Below are 21936 nucleotides of genomic sequence, written 5' to 3' on the forward strand. Positions count from 1 at the left end.
TATTGTATACCAACTATATTTAAAATTAACAATTAAAGAAATAGTTCTCATGGGAGATCCTGGAAGTTTATTTGAGGACATGGCATTTCCCCTGGGCCTTGAAAGATAGGTAGTGTTGCAAAGACAGAGAAGGGCATTATAAAAATGGAGGGAATCTGTGAGCAAAGGTGTCAGAAGCCTGAACCCAATGGAGAACTGGAAGTGTACTGCGGAGGTGGGAAACTGGGGAGAATTCTTTGGGCCTTATACTTGTGGGGAGGGGACCTGTGGCAGCTGCACCTTACTCTTCCTTTCTGAACATCATTAAAATTTAATTTTGAAAATTCTATTTTTAATGATACTCCCAGGGGCCTATGATTGTTACTGACTGTGTGGTCTCCTTTCAAGGGGGAGGATTTGAGGTAGCCAGCACTGGTTGGGTTTTCCCAGGCCCTGCTGTCTTTCATGTATGGCTAGTTTATTAGATTAGAGTATTGGGTGCATCAGAAAAAGATTACATAGGGCCTTATATACCATGCAAAAGGATGTAGGTACTGCTGAGACATTGAAAGGTTTTAAACAGAAGAGTAACACAGTCACCTGTACATCTTAGATAAATCCCTCTGGTTGCTCTCTGGGAGATGGTGTAGACAAAGGCAAAAGTGGAAGGAGAGAGTCCAAACAGGAGGCTAACTGAGCAAAAGGTCATGGGGCCTAAACAGAGCCTGTAGCACTGAAGATGGAGTGGAGGAATGTGGTAAATAGGACATACCTCAGAGATAGAATCAACTAGCCTTTGGTACTCACTGGATTTGTGAGTACGTGTAGGGGAGTAAGAAGGGGGAGGAGTCAAGGGTGGCTGCGTAACAAGTGCAAAGGCGGATGGCACCTCTGTAACAGTCTCCAGTCTCCTCTAGGAGTTTTGAGAAGGGAGGGGAGGGGAGGGGAGGGGAGGGGAGGGGAGGGGAGGGGAGGGGAGGGGAGGGGAGGGGAGGGGAGGGGAGGGGAGGGGAGGGGAGGGGAGGGGAGGGGAGGGGAGGGGACAGCGCGGGACGGGACGGACAGGTCAGAGACAGAGAAGGAAGAAGTTTGGAGCTGAGAAGGCAGAAACGCGAGAGGCCAGGTGGCTGTAAGGAAGCCCCTCCCTCGGCTCCGGCCCCGCCCCTGGCTCCACCTCTTCTTCCTTTTCCCACCCACCCTTAACAGCAGCTCTCAACCTAGAGGGCGGAGAGAGGTGGCATTTGAGTCCTCCGGTATCCCAGCAGGCAGTGCAGCCTAGAGACGCTGACAAAGGACCAGAGGAGCAGTCGCGGCTGCTTTCCTAGGAGCGGGTGTTGCCGAGGTGAGAGTCCCCCACCGTCCGGTCACTCACTTCCTCCGACTTCGGGAAAACGTGGAAGTTACGTTGCCGAGAGACCCAGTGGAAAGAACGAGCAGTCCCCAAACCTGGAGCTTGGCTCAGTGACTGACTGCAGGGCTCCGTGACGCCTGGATGCGGGTGGGAGGTGGAGAGAAGGAATCGGATGGGGTTCTTTCTGCTCCATCTCTGTCAGTTGCTCTGCAGTACCAGGATCCCAGCGTACTGGCCAGCCCGTGTGTGTGCCTCTCTTGCACCGGCGGAGGCAGCAGGCTCAGGATCCTCGCTGTGCCTGCCAAACAAGAGTTCGGTTACCCTGGGGATGCGATTCCGGGGAGTACTCTTTGACCGATGTCTTGAGGGCTGGGGGAGGGAAGTTGACTCCCTGTTCGGGGTGACACCGTCCTTGCCTTTCCTCTTTTCTCCAGCCCTACTGGTCGCCTTATTGAGCAACTGGAAGGAAATCGGAGGGGCTGGAGCGAGGCGTCCCGGGGTGGCTGGAGGGAGATGAAAGTGGGGTGGAGAGGCAGGGAGGGAGAGCGAACGCGTTCTCGGAATAAGGGTGGGGGTGTAGGGAATATGTGGCCTGTATGCTTCCCCCTTCCAGGACCTCCGCACGGATCCTGATGGTTGCACCAGCTGCTCGGCTGTAAACAGGCTCACATGACCTGTTTCACACGGAGCCGGCCTGTGTGGGGATGGGGGCTGGAAAGGCTGGGTCCGGTCCAATCAGGTGGAGCTAAAGTCCTAGGATAGAACGTTTCATACTCTCTAACCAGCCCTCCCGCCCTTAATTCAATGCTCTGCGGTTTCCCCTTCTGGATAAAGTAACTGACATCTGTCCTCTACTGACTGTAGTAGCATTTCTGCACCAGTAGACTCAAAGAGACCTCTCATGTCGGGGAGCGAGAGGACAAATATTAGATGAAAACAGTCCCAGATTTTTGACCTTGGAAAGGAAATGAGATCGATGCAAACCTGAAAAATTGGGTCCTTTGGATCTTGCCTAAAAAGCAGTCCTGTTCTTTAGGAATACATTACATTCTTAATGTGAATTCCAGACAGGGGAAAGCCTACTTTTTCAGGCAGGGCACACCTAGGGTTTAATATATCCTTTTTAAAAAAATCCTCACCCAAGGATATTTTCCCCATTGCTTTTCAGAGAGAGAGGAAGGGAAAGAGAAAGAGAGAGAAACATCGAGGTAAGAGAGACACATCCATTGGCTGCCTCCCGCATGTGCCCTGAGTGATGGTGCCGAGCCCGCAAATGCAACCGATGTACGTGCCCTTGGTAGAAATCGAACCCGGGGCCCTTAAGTTCTCGGGCTGAGGCTCTAACCACTGAGTCAAACCGGCCAGGCCTAATATATTCTTGATGATGAAAATCTTGTCTGTTTCCTGTAAGTGCTGGGAAATCTCTCTGACACAAGATATTGTATAGGGAGTGGACACCAACTTTTAGATTATGGTATATTTAGTATAAAGCAGTTGGAAGTTTGGAAAACGGAGCCAAATGTGCCTTTGAAGTTGTTCACATCTACATACCCAAACAGAATGTGAGTTTAAATTAGTTTCTGAAGCATTTCTAGAACTCTCAAAATAAGAGGTTTACTCAAATACCAAAATATTTGAAAATGTAATATATAATGAAATATAATGCATGGTATTCAGTATAAAGTTACCCCTTTAGAGGTAAAGGTAGAAAATAGAATAAATAGCTTATAAACTAATGCATGTTTCTCCCCTTAAATTGTTCATGCACATTTTCTCCCCAAATATTTTTTATTTTTTTTTCTTATGGAGCTTTTACATTTAACTACAATTCCTGAAAACATAAAGCAAGTAACTACAAGAAAAGTTTCCCCATCCTCTTAATAGCCCAATAAAATAAGCAATTTGCTATTCTTTTTTTGGTTTAAGATGGAAAATAGAGGAATTTAAAATCTTATCTAAAACTTAAAGGAGCAGATTATGAGTTTTGCTCTTAATCTTATTTGCCACAGGGTAGCATTCTGGAGAATCTTGTCCTATAATAAACAGATTAAGTGATTTACTCTTTGAGGCCCTCCATTTCCTCGTCAGTAATATGAAAGTTTTGTTTTAATCTCCAGGGTTTTTTATAGTTCTCCAATTCCATAAAGTAGTGCAGTTTTTTTTTTGTTTTGTTTTTTTATTAGGAATTGATCTTGGACAAAATAAGATTGTCAAATAAACCAAGATATTGGTATCAACTAAAACAACATGCTGTAAGTAACAAGAGGTATCCAGAGTCCTAACAGAAATATAAATTACTTAATAGGTTGACCTGTACCTCTTATTCTCCTCTCCATCAGGAAGTTGAAGATTGCCTCAGCTAAATCCTGCCTCCAAGAGTACAGCATGTTTTTATATAAAAACCATTTCAGTGACACCTTTGTATGGATCTCTCGTAGTTCCCTGATAGAACTTGGGCCACCTGCAAAACATCTCTAAAATCTGTTTCCTCTCTATTCCTGCTGCCTTAGTCTAGGCCCTCATCATCTCTCCATGTCAGTCATTCAACAGATTTTTTTTTTCTCACTGTGACTACTCTGGAGTCAGGTGCTGTGCTTGACTGGTCAGTGGCAACCAGCTTCCTACTTAAGATCTTATCCAGTCAGTTCCCTGCTTAAAATCCTATGGAGGTTTCCTATTACCTGCAGCAGTGGTTCTCAAAGTATAGTATGCATCAGAATCATCTGGGGGGTACAAACCCCAGAATTCCTGACTCAGTAGGTCTAGGGTGGGACCCAAGAATCTGCCTTTCTAACAAGTTATAGGGTGAAACTGCTGCTGCTGTTCCAGCAGCACATATTGAGAAACACTGGCATCCAGAATCAAGTCTAAACCCCCAAACTTGGCTTCCAAGATTTATCTCCATCCGCCTCCAGCTTATCTCTTGTCACTCCCCCATTCATACTATTTTTTAACCATATGCAATTCCAAAGCTTGTTTTAAAGTCCCTTTCATGTCTCTACACTTATTTTTAACACTTGCTACCGCATATCCTAACTATTGTGTGTATCTGTTTTTCCTGCTAGATGGAGTTCTTCAGGGTAAGGCAATGTTTCCAACTTTTCTCCACATTCCTTAGCACAGTGCCTGGTATATAAGTGCTCAGGAAATGTTTGTTGAATGAATTTGTGATTCTAAAATTTCTAAGAGTACGATATGTATATTTCGTATAATGAATTAATATGGATTTTGTTTTGGGAATTGCACATACATCTTGAAAACTGAAGACATATTGGGATATTGTAAAACAGATAATTGGAAATAACTAGCTTAACAGAAATGTTTTAAAAAAGACATTACTGCATGGCCGGTGTGGCTCAGCAGTTGAGCATCGAGCTATGATCCAGGAGATCACAGTTCGATTCCTAGTCAGGGCTAAAAGGAAAAAAAAAGACATTACTGGAAGGCATTCTTATTTTTTAAATGCTTAAAGCATGCATTACTCAACTTTACATCTTGAAAATATAATAGGTTATCAGTACATATCACTTATAGCAGTCAATCCCATTAGTAAGATGTCACATTATACAAAAAACTAGCAGATTTATAAAAACAAAATTGTCTAATATTGAACACTGAACCATTTAAAAATATAAAGTGACTATTATAACATCACTTGTCTAAGAGTTGACTTTAGGAACATACTAGCCATTAAAAATCCCAATAGATGATACTGGGAATTCAAAGAGGAAGAGAACAGAGTTTATGAAATGGGAAGGAAAATAGAGGTTTTAATGCTATTGCAAGTAAAGCAAAAGAACTTATTACTCTTAACTATTTCTTATTTATTTGGCATTGGCAAAGACTGTACCAAGTACTGAGGAAGAAGATAGCCCCTGTGCCCAGATAAAAGGGAGTGGGCCTGGAGGTGGAGCTAGGAACCCTAATCAGAGTAGACCCAAGAGCCAGGGACAGATAGTAAGTAGCTGGTGCTCTGAAGCCAAACAGATGGGTCACTAGTTTCTGGGGAAGCCTGTACTTAGAATCATCCCAGTTTCAAACTTTGAACCACTTCAGTATACAAATAACCAAGTTTCACTTATTTCATTTGATTTTCTTGCAACCTCCTCCTCTCAAAAAAGGAGGGACAAATGACAATATGCTTTTAAAATGGTTTCTGTGGTCATTAAGTCTCCAAGTTTTGAATCTATGGTGGTAAAAGATATTGAAACTCCCCTTTTATCGGAGTCCCATCTTTTCCTTCTTCTGGTCAATCCAAAGTGAGGGAGACAGAAAATAATCACATTTTTGGGGTACTGGTCTCCCTGGACTGATAATGGAAAGTGTATGAGGATTTCAATGTGTTTAGGCCTTTTTTTTTTTTTTTTTTTTTTTTTGGTGGGAGAGTAGTTTGCAAACTGGTCACAAGGTGGTGTACATACATTGGGTTTTCTTTCAAAGTTCATTCAGGATTGCATTTCTGTGCCTTTAGTGTGGAGGAAAAGGACAAGGTAGTTTCCTGTAGCACCAGCTCCCAGCTGCACTGTTTCCCTGTAAGGTAGAGGGTATGGGGGTATGTTGGAGCCTCAGATTTCTAAACACTGCTGGCCTACTTGGGCACTGAAGAGCCAGAGGAGCTGATGGAAGGGAGATGGAGGGAAGAGGGTGAGGGTAGAGGCAGCTGGAAGTGCTGATTGTCTGTTCTCTTACCCCAACTTGTGGCAAGTAGCCACTATAGATTTACTTTTCCTGTAATTGGGATCCTTTGCCTATCTTCGGATGAAGTGTGTTCAGCTACAGGGAACAAGTGTTACTTGATGAAGGAGACAATTATTAGTAGACACCTGTAGATTAACTATTTAAGCTTAGTATCTGCTAATAGCCTAACACTGAGCTTGGGTATGTATATGAAGGATGGGAAAAAAAATCCCACAGAAAAACAATATGACACCATGCCTGAAGTGTGGGGAGTCGAAATTAATCCACACAAAGCAAATGTCAAAATAACCAATCTATACAGTAAGTATATTAAAAATAACATAATGAAATTAATGAGATCCATGTAGATCAGGGTAGTAGAAGAAGGCTGCAAGGAGAGGGAATTTGAACTAGGCTTTGAAAAATGAAGAAAATGTTGGTATCCAGACAGAATAAGTTAAACCTTGATTATCAATGCCCTAATGGACATTTACTGATAGCCATAGCTATTCTTTCGTAATCAGGAAAAGAAAGTGTGCACAACTTAGTAAGTGGAATTGTCTCTTGATATTTTCTTTATAAAACTGAAAAGGAAACATATATATCAGGAGTTGAATTTTGGATCATCCTTTGAGAACTCTCTGGAAAAGCAGGGACATTTTCTAGAGATGAGTGCATGCATGGATGTTAGCAAAAGCAAGGCAAGACTTTTGAATTGAGACACAAAGGAGATAATGACTGTGTAGGGAAGTGTGAGTCTGGAGACCAGACTCCTGCCACCAATACCCTGGTTAAGTCCCTTACTCACCCTGGGCCTGCTATCCTCAGCTGTAAAATGAGAAGGGTCAGGAGCTAACATTCTTTGACTTTGTGCATGCCTTTATGAAAACAGCCTTATAAACACATTTGCAGTAAGGTTTTATTGGCTTAGTATATTATCTCTCCCCAGAAGTTTTTTACCTTATCATTTTGCAACATGGACTGGAGTGAAGCGGAAGTGTTAAGTCTCCCGAAAACCATTGGTTAAAGGCAGGTGTTAGCTTCTATTAGGTTTGCTGGCAGAGTCTCTATTATTGCCCTGGTGACCTGGTGCTAATTCCTCCCTAATTTCCACTAGTTGGAATTTCAGAGGAAACTTATATCTTAGCCAAGATAAGCAAGAAATGGAAACAGGGATATGAAAAGAAATAATAAACTGCTCAAAAGTGGTTAAACACTTATTGTGACCAGGGGATAGACAGCCTATTTATGATTTGTGGGAAAATGTATACATACTCAACTGGTAAAGAGAAAACTTCCAAATTAAAACAATAAGAATTTCTACTAAGCCAATATATAAAGCTAGTAAAATTTCTTCTCGGACTTGTGACTACTAACTTCTTAAGGTAAAAACCAAGAGTTTAGCACTTGTACTATGTGGTTAATTTTAACTTCCTGGTTAGCTTTATAAACCATCTTACATCCTTTATAACAAAAAGTTTTACATTTTTCTAAGTTTGCAAGTCATCTTAAATAAACCTTTGTATTTCTCATTGCAATGGGTTTATTGCAAACAAAATTATTTTAAATAATTGATATTCTATTTTAAACACAGTTTTAAGGTTTTCAATGTTATTAAAGGATCATAAATTGGAAATATAATTAAAAGGAATTTTTCACACATTGTTTCTAAATTCCTTCTTGTGTTTCAAAATTGGCACCCTTTTCAAATTAGGCCCTAGGGGAGTTGTTGTGTAATTGGAACTTAAAAAAATTTTTTTGAACAGGTATTCAGTGTTCAGAATTCAAAAGATACAAAAGGGTATCCGGAGAAAACTCCCATCTTTGTCCTTGGCCACTCAGTTTGTCTCTTTAGGGGCGACTCTGACTATCCTTCCAGAGATATTTTACCCATATCCAAGAAAATAGGTTTACATATTATTTTATCTCCCTTTTCCACACAAATGGCAACATACTCTACACTCTGCATTGCACCTTGCTTTTCTCACTTAATGCTACACTTGAAGATCAGTCCAAATGCACACTACACTAAGAGCTTCCTCTTTCTTGACAGATATCTGGTATCACAACAAATGGCTATATCATATGGTATTTAATGAATCCACTATTAGTGGACAGTTGGGCTGTTTCCAGTCTTTTGCTGTTGACACAACAACTAGCTCTTATTGAGTGCTTCACATAAACTTTATTTAATCCTTAGTGCTGAAGAAAAATCAAAGTTAAAAAAACCTTTCACGTACACTATTTCACACAGGAGGAATATTTATACTGGATAAATTCCTAGTACTAGAATCCTAGATTTGAGGGTATGTGCATTTAATTTTGGCAGGTACAGTGAATGTACCAATTTATATCCATGCCAGCAATGTTAAAAACATGCCTGATTGCTCCCACCACGTGCTATCAAACTTGGTGGGTTTTGCCAATCTGACAGGTAAAAACATATCAGTATAGCTTTAGTTTGTATTTCTCTTGTGGGTGAGGTTACACAACCTTTTGTAAGTTTAAGAACAATCTGTATGTCCTTTACTATAAAATATTGTAGTTTTTGATCATTTTTATATTGAGTTGTCTTTTTCATAATAATGTGTAGGTCCTTTATATATAATAGGAAAATTAGACATTGACTATGATATGAGTTGAAAATGTTCTTTTGGCTTTGCTTCAAAAGTATTTTGCCATGCAGAATTTTAAAAGTTTTTATATAGTTGAATTTACTAATATTCCTTGGTTTCTGGTTGTTAGAAAGTCTAAATTATAAAAAAGAAAAGATTCCCCAGGTCTCTAGTGTTTTATGATTTTATTTCTTTAAATCCATTTGGGAATTGCCCTAATAAAATTTTAGAATTTTATAAGGAGTGAGGGACAAATTCAACTATCTTCTACAAATCAGAGATTCTACCTTTTATCATAAGCTACATTCTCATCCTAACAGTTTTAGAATGAGATGTCCAATTTTATTTAGTGATGCCAAATTTGGATGTTCTATTCCTAATAGCCAAGCTTACTAAGAAAATAAGTATAGAGCTTATTTTCTATTGGAAAAAATAAGATAACAAACTTCTGAGCATACATTACCCAAATACAAATGCGTATAGCATTTAGGAAAAGAAAGAAATTCATGGCAAATAAAAACTCAAAATTAGAATTATTTAATCAGATGCTTTTCAGAATAATCTTAGTTTTATTTTATTGAAATGGACAGTTACTTTGGTATATCAGGAAAAATACTGAACTAAGAGGCCGGAACCCTGCTGACATTTTTTGTCTGAGCCTGGTCTCTTCCTAATTTAATAATAATAGCAAACACTTGAAACATTGCCTGGCCTAGAGTAAGTGCTAAAAGTTTTACATATATTAATTATTCATTCAGCATATGTGATTAATGAAAAAAGTTTGAAGTTTCTTATGAATTATGCAACTGTTAAATGTTATTACAAATAAAAATGACTATATTCCTTTCAGCTCAGTAAAAAACAACACTGATGAGCTACATGCATGCTATGAAATATATGGACATAAAGAGCATGACGATCTGGGAGAGTATGTGGATTATGACCTTTTTTTAAACTGACAGTATTTTTTTATTGATTGATTTTTATTTTTTTTTTTTTAGAGAGAGAGAGAAACATTGATTTGTTGTTCCACTTATTTATGCACTCATTGGTTGACTCTTGCATGTGCCATGACCAGGGATCAAACCACAACCTTGATGTATCTGAATGATGTTTCAGCCGGCTGAGTTAAGGCCTGGATGACCTTTTCAATATCCTTTCTTACCTTCACATTTCTGCACCTTTGCTTATGCTGTTGTTCCCTACACCTAAATGCCCTCCCTACCTATCCCCACCCCTCACCCCCAGCACAGAAATATGTATTCTTCTTTTCTTTACAGACTACCTCAAATGCCATCTCCTGGCCTCTCTTCTAGGTAGAATCATTCATGTTGTCTTCTAATCCCCTAGTACTTCATATACAAGAGTATGCATTATAATAGAGGTAACTTAAATATTTATTTTATCAATGAGACTTGAGTTTTTTGAGGACTGGGCCTGTGCATTATTTATCTTTGTATCTTTGTGCAGCTCCTGACTTAATGCCAGGCTTATAAGAGGCATTCAGTTGAAAGAAAAGGATAAAATTTGCATACATGACTATACAGTATCCTAGTTGATAAAAATTGGTAAGGCTTTAATCAGAATCAGAGCACGTGCACTCCAATAGCTGGAAAAACCAATAATAATAATAATAATAATAATAATAATAATAATAATTTGTTATATTTATCTTTGAATATATGAGAACTTGAATGCAAACTATTAAAAGCTTTATCGCTTATTTTAAAGGCGTGATCTACAGGTTGAAAATCAGGCATTTTCTGTGATTGCATGTTTTAGCTTTTGCATTTATTTGAGAAAGTCACACTTAGGTACTAGCTAAATAATATTGTTGCTTAAAATCAGATAAGGAAACAAAAACATAGCACTTATCAGACAGTCAGACTTCTGCCAGTTACAACTATCTGGAACATATTCAAGAACCCCAGAAGGAATCCAGAAAGATCTTTGAAGTTGGAAGAAAATAGCTCTCATGAAGTCTGTGCACTTGAAGTAGGAGGGGAAGTATAGTGCCACTCGCATGCCAAGGCCTACTTACTGATTTTGAATTTTTATAAAAAAAACTCCATGGACTGTTAAGCAATTGTGGGTATTCAGCTTCCCTTCGAAATATTTTTGCTTATTTTGGGCTTCAGTAGAAAAAAGATGAAAAGAACTCTCCCATGCATGCTGCCCGAAGGCACTAACTAAAGTACTGTTGAGATGAGTGTGAAAATGATTTCTCATGTTTTTCTCCTGTAAACCATGGAAACTTATTCTATATTTTTTAGTCTTTAAGAATTCTGATTGGCTTATATAAAATTGGTGGTGAGAATACTACTTTTTAAAAAATCTGAGGTTTAAAAAGAGTGATATCTGTTTAATCTCATCTCTTTGAAAGGGGGTGATTAATTTGAGGTACAAAGCCTTTATTCCTTCATTCAAGTATTAATGTTATTTATTGTAGGTTGTAATACTGAATGTGAAAGGAACACGTATAAATTTCTTTTCATAGTTTGGTAAAAGCTATCTAAGTAACCTTACAGGAAAAGTCGAAAGGCATGTTTAAATGACTTGGGGGTCTATTTTAATGCATGCTGAACATGCTTTTTCGTGGTGGGACAACAAATGAAAACGGGTATCATTCAATTTTCTTTCTCTCTTCTCTTTCTAGATTGCCAAAATGCTTTGGAGTTTTTAACTGACTTAAGGAAAGTCCAAAATAGATTTGAGACTGTAAAAACAGAAGCTGCAGCAAGGGGGATTCAGTGCCAATGCATCAACAAAAAAGACAGCTAGATTTAGTGGAAGGAAATCTTCCTGTTTTTGTGTTTCCCACAGAACTAATATTTTATGCAGATGACCAGTCAACACATAAGCAAGTGTTGACTTTATATAATCCCTATGAGTTTGCCTTAAAGTTCAAAGGTGAGTCTCCTAGGCCTATTTGATGAATTTTAATTAGTCCTTACTAATTTTTTACATGTAGAAACTAATTTTTTTTAAAACACTAATGGTCGTTGTGACTTTTTCTTTCAGTTTTGTGTACTACTCCAAATAAGTATGTTGTCGTTGATGCTGCAGGTGCGGTAAAGCCTCAGTGTTGTGTGGATATGTAAGTCCTAATCACTTCCTGGTAACATGTTTTAAGTGTGTTAATATTTATGTCTTTAACTTGAAAAAGGATTTTTCTTGAAGCTGTTCCCACATAGGCATTTATTATACTTTGAATTTTTGCTTAAAGTTTTAGTCTATCAAAATTCTTCGGGGGATAGTAAAGGGTAAAGGGTCAAATATATGGTGATGGAAGATTTGACTTTGAGTGGTGGGCATACAATGAAATATACAGATGAGGTATTATAGAATTATACACTTGAAACCTATATAATTTTATTAACGAATGGCACACCAATAAATTTAATTAAAAAGAAAAATTATTGTTAAGTTTCTAATATATTCTAAACAGATCAACCAAATACTTAATAATATTTCATTATGTTGGAACTGATGTGTGTTAATATTTCCGTGAACATTTCCTCATTGTTGTGCTTTTAGTCATAATGGACATTTATAAAGGTAAAGTTCGAACTTGTTCCTTTCATTTTCTCTAGCTATAATAAGAAATTTAATTTTCTTTGGAACATCTTGCTGTTACAGTGACATTTGAGAAATGTAATAATACTACACTTTCAGAACAATGATAATATAAGTTCATTCGAAATGATTCAGCTACTAAGCTTGGAAGTTAATCTATACAAACAGGAAGCTAGTGCATAACTACTCATCTGTAAAAGGCTATCTGAGCTCTTCCAGATAATTTCTTCTTAGAGTGTCAGATAAATGACTGTTTGTTCAAGCTGTTCATATTTAATTTTCACTTTAGAACTGGTGATAACCAGATGGATCCATTGACCAGCCCTTAATTTAAGCCACCAAGTAAACTGAATTTGTTTAAATTTTCTGGGAGAATGAGAAGCAGAAGCCTTCTTTTGAAAAGACTTAAAGCCTTAAAATAATATATCTTTAAGGATATGTTTTTGCACATTTCTTTTGATTTTCATTCAATACAAAATAAACAAGGACTATTCCAAAGAAATGTAGTCTCTAGACAAATGAATGTGTTACTTTTGTTCTAATTGTTCTGTGTTCTCTATTAAGAACAAAGTAAAATATGTGGAATTGCAGATAACTCATAAATATTGAAGTGCTTTTATATGCTTTTCTCTTCAGAGAGATACAGAAGTGTATTGTTAGCCTTCTGTTGGATTGGTCAGACTGGATTACTTATACAAATGCTTATTTTTACCTGCATTCATGGATTTCAATTTTAAGTCTAGGGTGAGGTTTATTACTTGAACAATAAGTGGCAATAGAAATTTATGAGACTTTTGTGGAGAAAGAGACAATTTAATATATCTTATTTAATAAATATTACTGTACACAGATATCCAGAAAAAAAAAGTCATTGCCAAGAGAAATTTTCTTTACTCATCATTTTTCACTTAAGACTTTTATTCTATGTTTTAGAGTATGTGCTCTCATCCAGTATTTCAGCACTACCAATTTCCTTTTGGGTTATACCGTGGTTTTTTTTTAAAGCATCATTAGCAAATTTCTTTATTTGAGTATTTGGTTATAGTCAGTTAGTATTGTTTTACTGTATGAAATCTCTTGCTGAATTCTGTTTGACAGGCCTCCGAAACCTAAACAGCATTTGTTATGTTTGGATGTTTTCAGTGTGATTCGTCATAGAGATGTTCGATCTTGTCACTATGGTGTAATAGACAAATTCCGTCTCCAAGTTTCTGAACAGAGCCAGAGGAAGGCTTTAGGAAGGAAAGAGGTTGTGGCTACTCTTCTCCCTTCTGCAAAAGAGCAACAAAAGGAAGAAGAGGAAAAAAGAATAAAGGAACCATTAAGCGAAAGTTTATTTTTTGAACAGTCTTTTCAACCAGGTAATTTGGGGTTGTTTTTAAAGCCCTTTTGAGGTCTTATACATTTCTAACTTTAAAATGATCAGGGACACCCAGCCAGCGTGGCTCAGCAGTTGAGCATCAACCTATGATCCAGGAGATCTCAGTTCGATTCCCAGTCAGGCACATGCCCGGGTTGTGGGCTCTATCCCCAGTAGGGGGCGTGCAGGAGGCAGCTGATCAATGACTCTCTCATCACTGATGTTTCTATCTCTTCCTTTTCCTTCCTCTCTCTGAAATCAATAAAAACATGTTTTAAAATAAAATAAAATAATCAGGGAGCTAAGAATAATTACTAGAAAAATAATCTGTTGCTTTAAACCCAGTCAACTACTTTGAAACAGAACCTAGAGATCAGGTACCTAAAATCAAGCCCCAGGCCTTGAGCTGAACTCTCATAGGAGAGGACTAGAGGCTGCTGTAAAGAGAGTGCAAATGTTGCCATAACCTTTAAATCTATAAAACCTAAGAGTGCAGGCACTGTACTTTATAATGCTAGCACAATTTGGCAATTATATACTTTTGTTTCTGTGACTTTCCTATATCCTTTCTCATTTAATTAGTTCAAAGAAGAGGGAGATTGTGTTTGGCAATAGTCCAAGCTTGGTGCACTGTTCATATTATTTTGAAAAAAAAATCTCATTAAAGTTGAAGTTAATTAAACTAAGTAGATTATAATATCCCCTGTGGGCTATTAATTCAATCCCTCTCCATTCCTCATTTCCTTCCGGCTTAGATATTCAGAAGTGTTATGATATATTCTTTCAACATTGACACTATCCTCATCTTCAACTCTTTGGACGTCTTTCCCCCTCCCTCTTCTCATTATCTCCCTCCAGCCCTATTATAAGAGGAGGAAGATAATTTTTCCATAGAAAAACATAGAACCTTTTGGTAGTGACATATGAATGTGACAGCAGCTGTCCTTGAAATTGCCACATAAAGTCTACTTGTCATTATATTAATTCATAGCTCCCTATCAGTTTTTTCATCTTAGCATGTTTATTTTGATAACACAAGGAGTAATGCCTCTTTGATTTACTGTAGTCAAGGCTTCTCATTCCATGCAGGGAGTTTCCAGATTTTCTGGTGATACCAAAACTAGGGACTAGGTAGTAGCTAGTAGATTGATTTCTCCTCAGCAATTGTTATTGACCAATAGGACCAGCTTTTCTTCTTTTGAAGCTGATAGATACCCTCTGTCAAATGTCACTTTGACCTCAGATCAATATTAAGCCAATTTGTATTTATGAAATGCAAGGTTCCCCTTTAACAATGACTTCTCTAGAACAAGAAAGGCCATAAAATGAATATTTGTTTTTTATGTTAAAGTCATAATTTAAAAGAAAGTGGTCATTGGAGCTCATTTGTATTTAACAGATCAATAGCCAAGAACAATAGCCAAGAACAATAAGAGTTAAAAGTTTGGTTATATTTTTATCCTCTGTTATTTTTAAATGTATTAGAATTTAGGTGAAAAAATCACCCTGAAAGGCTAAATAATTACAATGTGTATTTCTTGAGCATTTTATCCTTACTTTATTTTTATAATGAATCTTTGGTATCTGAAGTATATTAAAGTATTCTAATTGTAAAATTGGAATAGGTAAATAAATGAAAGTAGGTACACGTTGTGATCTCTGTTTTTTAAAAAAATCTCTCTAAGCCATCCATGTCGGGAAGCTCAGTGAAAGCAGACCACTTATTTGTTTTCACCATTATGTCCTCGGCACAAAGTACAATTGTCCCTCCGTATCCAAGGGTGACTGGCTCCAGGACCGCTCCCCCCCCCCCCCCCGAATACCAAAATCAGCATTTGCTCAAGTGCCTTATTTGGCCCTTTGTATCCATGGGTTCCACATCCTCCAACTGCAAATCAATGGTTTGTTGAATCTGTGGCTGTGGAACCCGTGAATATGAAGGGCTGACTATAGTTACACGGGAAATGTGTGCATGGGCTGCACTAGGAAGGCTGGACTTCTTATTTGGTAGGGTCTGTTGGGTTGGCTTCCTTTGTCTTACAAGGTTTCCACTGCTATGGACACTCTAGAGCAAGGGCGATACTACTATAAAGTTCTGTATACAGTCTTGGCCAACATGTCCTGTTTGTGGGTAGTTATATTAATGTTTCTAATATGAAATTGAGTAAGGTTTTCTTCTTTAATAGAGTATAATGGTGACTGATTTAGTCTGTGTTGACAAAGTGATATTTTTAACTTTATTATTTTAATACAGTCATGTGCCACTTAATGACTGGGATACATTCTGAGAAATGTGTCATTAGACAGTTTTGTTGTTCAAACATTACAGAGTACACTTACACAAACCTAGATGGTATAGCCTATTACATACCTAGGCCATATGGTATAGCCTATTGCTCCTAGGCTATAAACCTGTACAGCGTGTTACTGCACAAAACAACATGAGATTAAATCAAGCACAAGAGAAAATGATGCAATCAAGAGACATGGAAAACATAAGACCTATGAGGTTGCTATTGCCTGCATAACCTGACATACTATTTTACAGCAAACTTTGTAAGTAGAAGGAGTATACTGTAAAATAATGATAAAATGTATATATAGTATAGTAAATACAGAAGCCAATAACATCATTTATTATCAAGTATTATGTAATGTACATAATTATATGTGCTGTACTTTTATATGACAGGTAGCTCAGTAGGTTTGTTTACACAGCATCACTACAAACACATGAGTAATATGTTGTGCTATGACATTGTGATGGCTACAGCATCACTAGGTGATAAGAATTTTTCAGCTCCATTGTAATCTTATGGGACTACAGTTGTATATGCTATCTGTAGTTGACCAACACATCATTATTTGGCACATGACTGTAGTGAATTAATTATGTGTGGTTTCCAGTATATAGAATTCTAAGGTTTTTTCATTAAGTTTCTCTGAACTAAAATGTTGAAACAAATTGAGATTGTTTTTTGAGAGATTTTGAAGTGGTATTATTTTTTCATGTCTTTAGCTTGGAAAGTGTTTATTAGATATAAGTACATCAATGTTGTGAAGCTATTTGAGCTAGCTAGAAAATGGTCAAAGGCTATACTCATGAAAGATTCGGATTTTTAAATGTATTTTAAGGCAGTGAAAATGAGATGTTTTTCTCAAGTTTATTGTATAAAAGACATATAGCAATAAATTTTAAAAAGGAAACAGCCCTTATAATCCCATACACTTAACAAATCTGCTGATATAAATGTTCCATGTTACTTTCTGGGACTTGTCTATGCACATAAATATAATTATATATATGTATATTCATTTAATAGAAATTTAACTAAGAGAAACCCACAAAGCATACTTTTACATAATACCACAGCCCAGGTTATTTAAAAGATGCAGCTGAATCTTAGTGGGCTTGTCTTAATTATGTTACTAATGATTATAGTCTGTTATAATATTATAACAGTATATTATAGTATATTATAGTCTCACTTATGTAAAAAATTATTTTACATGTTTATATGGGCATTAATAAAATAAGGGTCTAGCCCGGCCAGGAGTGGCTCAGCAGTTGAGCGTCGACCTAGTATCCAGGCGATCGGGGTTCGATTCCCAGTCAGGGCACATGCCCAGGTCATGGGCTCGATCAGTGACTCTCTCATCATTGATGTTTCTGTCTCTCTCTCTCCCTCTCCTTCCCTCTCTCTGAAATCAATAAAGATATATTTAAAATAATAAAATAATAAAATAAGGGTCTATACCAAGCTGTGAATAGTGTTATTTCCAGGAAGATTCAATTGTATAGGAATCTCTCTGATTTCTATATCTCTATAAAATTTTTACAACAATCAAAAAAGAGCTATTTCCTGCCCAGGCAGAGTGGCTCAGTTGGTTGAGCATCGTCCTGTGCACCAAAGGTTGCCAGTTTAATTCCAGGTCAGGGCACATACTTGGGTTGTGGGTTCGATCCCCAATTGTGGCATGTACAGAAGGTAACTGATCGATGTTTCTCTCTCTCTCTCCTTTCCTCTTTCTCTAAGCGTGTCCTCAGGTCATGTCCTTAGGTGAGGATTAAAAAAAAAAGCTATCTCCATTTTGAAAAATTTCAAGAATTTATGCAAATGTTTTTAGAATTTCTCTAAGTACTAAAGATTCCTTGAAATTATCTTTATTGTAGGTTTGCAGTGAGCAGTGTAATTGTTATCAGTGTTTTTCTTGAAAACATATCTTTGCAAAAAATATAAATGTAAAGGTACTTCATTTATTAACTAAAATAAGACTTGTTTTTAGGTTTGTTTCTGTCAAATGTCCCCCCCTTTTCCCCCTCTTGTCCCTACCACCAGGTTCCTGCCCCACCCCAGGCCTTCACCATCCTATTGTCTGTGTTCATGGGCAAGTTTTTAGGTATTAATACTATTGTTTCACCTCAAACAATGATCACTATAAAATTTGAATTTGTTTTCACCTACCTGGTTTTGGCGATGCTCAATTAAACTTTACACAACAGCTAAAGTATTAATAATTTAGAAAAGTTGCATTTAATAATAAAATGAACATCATTATTTTATTAATGAAACACAAAGATTATGTTGCTGTTGGCTATTCCTTTTAGTGAAAGGAAGGGTAGTGGGAAAAGTCATATAACAGAAAATGCTCTTGATGGGTTTCTTAAAAATATGGATATAAATATTGTGCACATACACCCAGAACTGTAGAATAGCAAGGCCAATAATAAATGTTTTATAAATTTTATTTTATTGTAGTAAGAACACTTAACGAGATCTACTCTGTTCACAAATATTTCAGTACAATACACTATTGTTGACCATAGACACAATGTTGTACAGCAGATCTCGAGGTCGTATTCATCTTGCATAATTGAGACTTTATGCCTGTTGATTAGCAACTCCCATCTCAAACACCTCCAGCCCCTAGCAACCACCATTCTACTCTCTGCTTCTATGAGTCTGACTATTTTAAACACTTTATTTAAGTGGAATCATGCAGTATTTGTCCTTCTGTGACTGGTTTGTTTCACTTAGCATAATATTTGCCAAATATTGTTTCTGCTGCTTTCTTACTTCTTTGCTCTAAATGGGGGTATAGAAGAGGGCAAGAGTTTTCATAGGCAGCTTTAAAACACTCAAGTAGTGCCTTTTTGCTACCTTCATGTTTTTGAGATTGCTAGCAGGATGCTGTGGTTATTAGGATGCCTGGAGACCTACCTAAGATACTTCTAGAAGGTAGTGGAACTTTAGTGAAATGTGTTTCAGAAAGAAGTATACATAAGCAATCCATTAGGGTACAGGTAGAAAAGATCAGAATTTCAATGTCTACCTTTAGCCCACTATTTTAAAATTCTATTTGTATGTTTTTTATTTAGGACAGTATTTGTGCATGTAGTTTATAAACGTACATAGTTAATACATGCTTGAACACGTTCTACTGATTATGGTGAGGAGAGTGTGGGGCAAGGATGGTAACCTTTCAGTAGGAATTCACTACCTCACAATGCCGTTTCAACATTCCATCTTGGGATGGCTCAGAGAAGTTATGGGCTTCCAGATAAGTTCAGCAGATAAGTCCCCATCGAATGGGAATGCTGGGGAAACAGAGAAGTTAGACAAAACCAAAATCCTGGTGAATGGTGGACAGTATATGTGAACAAACTTTTGTCTAAGTTGTTTTTTTTATTATTATTTTTTAATCCTCACGTGAGGATATTTTTTCCATTGCTTTTCAGAGAGAGTGGAAGGGAGAGAAAGAGAGAGAGGGAAACATTGATGTGAGAGAGACACATTGACTGGTTGCCTTCTGCACGCGCCCCAACCAGGGGCCTGGGATCGAGTCTGCAACTGAGGTATGTGCCCTTGGCTGGAATCGAACCTGGAACCCTTCAGTGCATGGGCCGAGGCTCTCACCACTGAGCTAAACTGGCCAGGGCTGCCTAAGTTGTTTTTCGAAGCAAGCTCAGGGATTTTTGTCTTTTTACAGAAAACAGAACAGTCTCCTCAGGACCTAGTTTACTAACTGTCTTCCTGGGAGTGGTGTGCATTGCAGCTCTGATGCTTCCTACACTGGGGGATATGGAATCGCTGGTGCCTCTCTACCTCCACTTAAGTGTGAATCAAAAATTAGTGGCTGCTTACATCTTAGGTAAGTGTTTTTAAAGATTCATTTGGGGCATATGTGTAGGCAATTTGTATGGCTTGGAAGTGGCAGTGATGGTCGTATGTGTATTGGGTGATGGTGGTGGTGTTGGTTCGATTTTTCCCCCCCAGAAAAATAGATAAAAGATTGCTTTAAAAACATGTTGAGGTCGAGTGCATTTTAAGATTTAAATTTTTTGGCTCACATTTAGTTCTTTTCAGCTATTTATCTAATACCTAATACTGTATTTATTCAATTATTTTCTTTTTGCTGACTTACAATGGTATAAAAGATGTGTAAAATGCATATATTTCATGATTCCTGGAAGCATTTCTACTTCCAGGAGTTGATCCTAGGGAAACACTTAGACAAAGTGTACACAGTGATAAAGATGAACAATGCAGCCTTATTTAATATTGTGAACCTTTCTCTTTAAACCAGTTCCCTTTTTTCCTGTGAAGTCATTCTTTCAGTCATTCTGACTTGAAATTTTATAATTAGTTCAACTAAACATTTATTCATTACCTACCTAATGTGTGAAGGATTAGGGTTCTGGTGATGAATAACTCTTTCCTCATAGTCTCTCACCTCTTCTGAGATGCCAACTCTTTTCAGTATTCTCTCAGTATTCCTTGGTGCACTGTCTTTCTAATTTCAAAATTGTTTTCTAAATTGTCCCCCTACCTTCTGATGGTGTCCCTTCCCTTCCTATTCCTGTCTTCTCCCATTATTTTCCCCCCAAAAAACATCTATTATATTGCAGTCAGGTTGCTTTCCATTCTGTTTTGGTTTCACCACCACCATTCCCTACTCAAAAACCTCCAGTGCTTCCCCATAGTCCATAAAATGAAGTATAATTCCGTAGTTTGTCATGTAAGACTCTCCATACTGTGTTTGAGACCTTTCTGAGCTACTCTTGTCTAGCTGTTGCCCTACATAAATCCTTGATTAGAGTGGTTAGATTATTTATTGATCTCCAAAAAGCTCATCTAGAGTCCCAGTCTTATCTCCATGCCCTTGCCCTTCCCTCACCTGAAAGTCTGTTCATCTCATTGTTCTGTATCTTTTCTGTTCATCTTTTAGGCTTATTTCAGCTTTACATTCTGGGTTATGTTTTTCTGACTGCCCCAGTCCTACGTGACTGTGCTCTTTCTCTGTGCTTCATCACACACTTTTTTTTTTGCCTCTCACTTAGGACTGAGCATATTATTAAATTTTTATGGTTTCATGTATGGAATCTCTTCAAAAGAGACAAGCCAAGCAGGAATACTATGCTTTTGTCTCTTTGTGGCCTGAGGGACCTGGGATGTAAATAGGCCCACACAGTTTTTGTTGATGAAGTCAACTGGCTTTACTGACATTTTAAAATGGCACATTTGCTATTATTATAGCTGATGTGACTGGATAAAGTGGGAGGTATATTTGATTGTTAAAAAATTAGCTCTGTTCAGACATTAGTGATTTAATTAAATCTATCCAGTGACTGCCCTTTGGTATAAATTGGATTTCTTCTGTATAAACAGAATTCAAATGGACTTCAAGCTCTTGGTACAGTACCTGCCTATGTGCCGTATTTTATTTGTTCATTGAGGGAGGGCTAAACGATTTCCTACTGAATGGAAAATTTTGTAAAATGCATGTCTTTAACTGTTCTTCATTTTCTTTCAGGTCTTATCACAATGGCTATACTTAGAACATGAGCAAGGAATTCAATTGACTTCTGAAGTAAATTTATCTTGAAAATATGAATGTGGACTGCCTTTTATCTCTATTTCACTCCATTAATATGCTACAAACTATTGAATGATTTACAGTGATTATAAATATATAATATATATTTTAAATTACTTTATAATTTTATTCAAAGGACTCCAGCACATTATGTTAAAAAAAAAAAAACAGGATGCTTCTGAGTGACACTTAGGAAATTCTTTGAAGAAATTCTTTTTATATCTAAACCTATTGTGCAAAAGACTTTAATTAAAACATTTGTTATTTTCTCATCTTTTTTCTAATTCAGTTTAAATTTGTTAGGCTCATGTGTCCTTCAAAGTTAAAGGCCTAAAATGGCAAACTGACTAGCCTAAAAATAAAATTACATTTATTTCCTAGCTACGAACATCAGCGTTACCATGTAAATTATACCTTGGCCTCTATCATTATAAACAGTTGCCATGGTGTTTCTAAAATAAGAGTTTTACAGTTAATGTGTGGAGAGTTTTTTAAAACAT

The 21936-nt window shown here is 37.3% G+C and overlaps 1 protein-coding gene across 4 annotated transcripts; it reads left to right on the forward strand.

Annotated features, from left to right (window-relative positions):
- The first annotated feature begins 1023 nt into the window (after nt 1-1023).
- MOSPD1 (motile sperm domain containing 1) lies at nt 1024-21493 on the forward strand. 4 transcript variants are annotated; one of them, XM_081125716.1, is made up of 7 exons: nt 1247-1321; nt 2499-2538; nt 11279-11532; nt 11644-11719; nt 13342-13559; nt 19550-19711; nt 21374-21493. In XM_081125716.1, the coding sequence occupies exons 3-7, from the start codon at nt 11379-11381 to the stop codon at nt 21403-21405; spliced, it is 642 nt and encodes a 213-aa protein (XP_080981842.1). In that variant the 5' UTR covers nt 1247-1321; nt 2499-2538; nt 11279-11378; the 3' UTR covers nt 21406-21493. The 4 variants fall into 4 exon arrangements, with proteins under 4 accessions (XP_080981840.1, XP_080981842.1, XP_080981843.1 ...); XM_081125717.1 differs by lacking the exon at nt 2499-2538 and adding an exon at nt 3514-3582 and having other exon boundaries at nt 1257-1321; XM_081125715.1 differs by lacking the exons at nt 1247-1321; nt 2499-2538 and adding exons at nt 9903-10006; nt 10093-10190.
- The last annotated feature ends 443 nt before the right edge of the window (nt 21494-21936 follow it).

The sequence above is a fragment of the Miniopterus schreibersii genome (genome assembly GCF_964146895.1).
Source record: "Miniopterus schreibersii genome assembly, chromosome: X".
NCBI classification, from domain to species: domain Eukaryota; kingdom Metazoa; phylum Chordata; class Mammalia; order Chiroptera; family Miniopteridae; genus Miniopterus; species Miniopterus schreibersii.